The following is a 5359-nucleotide window of genomic DNA, read 5'->3' as shown; positions in this document are numbered from 1 at the left end:
CAGAACAGAGGTTTGTTTGTGTTCACCAATGATATTGGAGTGACAGAAATTAGGACCCGAATCGGAAGCTTTGGTTCAAAAATGATGACACAGAGCCTGTTGGGTTGGACCAAGCTTGGCAAAGTTTCAGTTTGACATACAGCTGGACCTATATGGATCTACTGTGAAGTAGGACACATCTTATAGGAGCATATGAACATTTTTTCCAATAATTCTACTGATAGATGATGGATCAGCCAACAAATACACACACCCCTCATCAGCACGAACCCATCAGCTTTGGGATTGATCAGATTTTAAACAATTCTGATCAAGAAAATTCCTCACACCCTACTCCCAGACCGTCCGATAACACAAATTATCTGGGAACCCCAGTAAACCGACCAAATGCCCCATATACATCGCTCCCAGCTTCTTTTTCCGGCATCGGAGCGGCGTTTGAAGAGTCCGGATCTTACAATGTCAATCTGAGTTTAGCTCCAGCTGGCGTGATAAGAGTGCCAGCTCACCGACCTATACCGGGTGCGGTCCCACCTCCCATCTCCAGTGCCATTCCAGCTTTGCCAGCTGTGCCCGGGCTTGGCAGCCTCAACTTCCCCTGGATGGAAAGTAGTAGAAGGTTTGTGAAAGAAAGATTTACAGGTAAGAAACTAGTTAGGTGGGCTAACATAGCATATCAGGACAAATGCGTTTTATACATAGTTCCAATTATTATTATTATTATTAATTGTTGCCAATAATAAAGGGAGAATGATTCATATATAATTCCTAGATCTCTGTAAGGCCCTCTGGGCTGTCGATTTTTTCCTGATCTTGTCTAATGTTCAAAATAGCTATATATATGCACCCTAGAAATTTCTTGCAGATATTTGCAAGAAATCTGCATGAAATATAAACGGTCTCGGTCTCCAGACAATGATATTATAATATTTGAAGATATTTAATTTTGAAACTGCTAGTGTTTTCAGTGGTGTTTTCATTTCAATTATATGTAAAAGAGCAGATGGGCTTCGCTTTTTAGCTCTCAGTGTAATGATTATGTTTTTCTACTTAAATGGGATTTGATATCCGATCGGCTGGGCGTCTAACTAGCTGGCTTTTCAATTGAAGGTTACAATATAGTCATCAGATCAATAAATGTGTGCTTTTCTTCGCTTCTACATATGTTTCTATATTACTGGAAACTTGAAATTCATGTTTGTAGAATCTTAAGTAATACTTTAAGGATATATATATATATATATATATATATATATATTATTGGCAATTTAGATAACAGGGAATACAAGCTAAACCGCTACGTACTTTCTCTGAAAGCGCTCTTACATGCATATTTCAACAACTGTGAGTAAAATATTAAGCGTGGTATTAATTATCTCAGCTGATAAAGAAAGGTAGTGCTAGCGAAATTAAGTAATTACAGTGCACCTTCTCTTACATACTGTACTTCTGCTTTTCTTTTTTTAAAGAATCAGCCGTCAATTTGTATCTTCATTTTATTGCTTGACTTTTTAATTTGTATTTCAATAGGCGTTGTTAAGCAGTTAAATAATCATTTGTAACAACAACAAAAAAATACCAAGATAATCACATTTTCGCTATCTTTTGTTTCTCGTATAGCTGCAGCAACGCTAACACCTTTCACAGTGACACGCAGAATTGGACATCCTTATCAAAACCGGACGCCTCCTAAGCGCAAAAAGCCACGGACATCTTTTTCCAGGGTGCAAATTTGCGAACTGGAAAAGCGCTTTCATCGACAAAAGTACCTGGCCTCTGCCGAAAGAGCTGCTCTAGCAAAATCCCTCAAGATGACCGATGCTCAAGTTAAAACGTGGTTCCAAAACAGAAGGACGAAATGGAGGTAAGTTCTTTTATTTGACACGCGTGGTAGAGCGATAAAGAATCTAGACAACTTAATTCGGCAAAACAAATATGTTATGTAATATCATGTTCGGCGAAGTAGAAGTTTTTTTTCGAAATAGTTTCTTTTTTTCTTTCGTTAATCACAAATCACTTAAAGAATGTGTATTTATCACGTCATTTATATAAAAATCCTTCACGGATTACATATTTTATAGGGCTTATTGTCAACACTTATTGTTGTATTGTAAAACAATATACTAACATACGTATTAATGTCTAATTGTTTTTAACAGTTCACTTGGAAACGAAACAAAACATAAAAAAAACACAAAAAATTTATAGCACGAATTGGTACTTACTAAGTCTCTAACTCATAATTATTTTATTCACTATTTTGCACGATATGTGACTTATCTGTCGCTAAATTCGTAACTAATTTGTAGTATATAATGCCCAAAGCTGCTTACAAAGCAGATACGTATTTTTCAAAACACCTTATAATACTAGGAATACTACTAATATGTCATAATAATAATAAACAACACAGCATCCTCAGTAGTCTGGTTGCACCTTTCTTTAAATGAACTACAGATGTTATCTATGATTCTATCTATCTATTCTATCTATTTTGATTATATGATTTGACTTAAATGTATGGACAGTTTTTTTTGTTTGTGTCTCAGTTTTTGCTGTTGCAATCTATGAGAGAAAAAATATTCTATTACCAGGGATACATTTTTCCACCGACAAAATAATCTATATATAATAATATATTATTATATTATCATATATTATTTTACAACGATTCTATTAACCCCATACATACTAAAATTTCCCCAAAAGCCCATACTAAATCCCTTACTTTTTATTTGAAAAGTGGGTTACAGTTTTGATAGAAAAGAGAGGTGAATTTCACACATGTAGAAAAAGTATAACTACATGAATTAGTCTATAACAATTTTCCCAAAGCATTATTATTAATGTGTCGTCCATATTATTTTTTAATATATATTTTTATATATATATTGTATTTTTGTATTTTCGGACCTTAGAATTAACTTCAACATCTTTATCTTCATTATCTTTTAATATGGCTTGATTTTTAAGCGCTGTATAAATGTTGCTTAGGCAGCCTTTACAGCCTTTGTAATAATACATGGACTGCTCAGGGACAATATTCATGTTGCAAACGTTTCTACCAACTTCATTGTCAGAATATCCTATCATTAGTTAGTTCCACGTTTTTAGAATGTACATTGTTTTGAAAAACGGGGAATAATTTTAGCATATGATGATTGTGAATTTCAATTCATGAAAAAAAGTGTTGTAGTTAAAAGTGGATCTGTCACTTTTTGCCATATCCCATACCTTACAATTCCATGGGGTAAACACACTTGTGTAAAAATGTATGTATATAAATATATATGTATACATAATAACATATAAACGTTACATTTCATCTAATGTGTGCCTACAAGAATTGTACCTTTTGTAAAGTTAGGCATTTTAACCCCCTTGTCACAGGATTTGCATGGTTATTATTTCTTATCTACTGTCAAGTTCTTGATTTTTCTTTATTGAGGCAGGTATCATTTTTAATGGCGCATGGGACCAAGGGAGAGCACCCCAGGGCAGCAAACTAGCTAGATAATGTTGCACTAGTCATGGGCTGCTACCATTCTTAGCTTACATGAGGCTAACTTTTACACTAGATATCTCCAAATCATACACAAATTGACACCCAGAAACTACAAGTTACATGTACTTTAAAGCGGTGGATTTAGTTATGCTAATACTGTCAACTAACAGCTCCTTTTCGGCGTTAAGGAAAAAGGTTGCTTCTATATCCGTTGCAAAATTTTCACGTGTCGTTTGATCCTATACACGAACTATATGAGGAAGGAAACATCCAGAGTAAGATGTTGTTCATTTGATGCTCACTTAATCACATTAAAATATGGATATTTTACTATTTATATATTAAAGAAATTTCCCTACACCTGTAAGGGGAAGGGATAAGCTAAAATTTTAAGATGTCGTGTATTTCGTTGACGTCTAGGGCTTAATTCTATAATTGCTCAGTGAAATATGTTTTGTTACATTAAACACATTGTTTGGCATATGAACAATTACTCTGACCACTCTCATTAGGGCATAACCCAACCAGATCAAAAGAAAGTATATATCGCCTGTCATTGTAATTAGTAATTAGTTCCAGCCTTAGGCACAAAGGTCAGAAAGAACAAGTGAATGAGAGTTACCATTGAGAGGGCTGATTTACATTACGATTGACACACGTATTCACTTTTACACACACAATTCATTCACTTTTATGTTAGCACACATAACACATATTCTTTTATTTTTGTAGTAGGCAGTGGTTTTTCATAGGTTTGCGGTGGCTTAAGAATTATGTAATGTATTTTATTTGGTATGGCAAGGTGTAAATTTTCTTGTGTTTTCACTTTTATTCAGTATTGCAAGGGTTCATTTACCTGTGTTGACATTTGTGTAGTGTTGCAGCGCATGCGCCAGGGATTTTAATGGATTTACAATACATAACAATGGCTGTAACTGTGCGTTACATGTAGCTAGACCTAACTTGTGAAGGCCTTAAATGACCGCCAGAAATATATCAATTTAATATGTTAACATTTAGGCATCGGAACAGATGCACTGGTTTCTATGAGTGTATGGAAGTGGGAGAGAAGTGGAATTTTATCAGACCTTATTAGTACTGCAAACTGTATTGCAAACTGACAATGTGGTCGTGATCAACACTTTTTTTTTTGTCAACGATTGTAATTGAGACCCTAGTTGCCATCCCCAGCTGGAAATATTTATATGATGGGGCTTTTCATAGTCTATTTGTACGTGCGAACAATTTCCATCCCTGTTGATACATTATTTAATTTATTTCATTTTAGGAGACAGACAGCCGAGGAAAGAGAAGCAGAAAGGCAGCAGGCCAATAGATTAATGCTTCAATTGCAACATGATGCTTTTCAGAAATCACTGAGTGATTCCATCCAACCAGACCCTTTATGTTTGCACAACTCGTCGCTGTTTGCGCTTCAAAATTTGCAGCCTTGGGAGGAAGACTCTTCGAAAATACCCCCTGTTACTTCTTTGGTGTGAACACCTTTGGATTTTTTAATGAAACATTTTACATTTGTTTTTGAGACAGAACTGCATGGACAAGAGGATTGAAGACTCTTATTGATTCATTCAGCAGCAATGTCTACTCTGCTTCTGTATGTATATATATATATGTATGTATGTATGTATGTATATATATATATATATATATATATATATATATATGTATGTATGTATATACATATATATATATATATACATATATATATATACATATATATATATATATATACATATATATATATATACATACATATATATATATATATATATATATATATATATATATATATATATATATATATATAAATATAAATAAAATTGATTTTGCCCT

General features: G+C 33.8%; 1 protein-coding gene across 1 annotated transcript; it reads left to right on the top strand.

Moving 5' to 3' along the window:
- The first annotated feature begins 227 nt into the window (after positions 1-227).
- On the top strand, positions 228-5004 carry LOC149271926 (T-cell leukemia homeobox protein 3-like). Its single transcript, XM_089506997.1, has 3 exons — positions 228-642; positions 1621-1864; positions 4794-5004. Exons 1-3 carry the CDS (start codon positions 228-230, stop codon positions 5002-5004), a joined length of 870 nt encoding a protein of 289 aa, XP_089363123.1.
- The last annotated feature ends 355 nt before the right edge of the window (positions 5005-5359 follow it).

Source organism: Sceloporus occidentalis, unplaced genomic scaffold (assembly GCF_023333645.1).
Source record: "Sceloporus occidentalis isolate IW3139 unplaced genomic scaffold, rSceOcc1.0.p SCAF_448, whole genome shotgun sequence".
In the NCBI taxonomy this organism is placed as follows: domain Eukaryota; kingdom Metazoa; phylum Chordata; class Lepidosauria; order Squamata; family Phrynosomatidae; genus Sceloporus; species Sceloporus occidentalis.
Note: the sequence above shows the minus strand (reverse complement) of the source record. Positions and strands in the feature narration are given on the sequence as shown.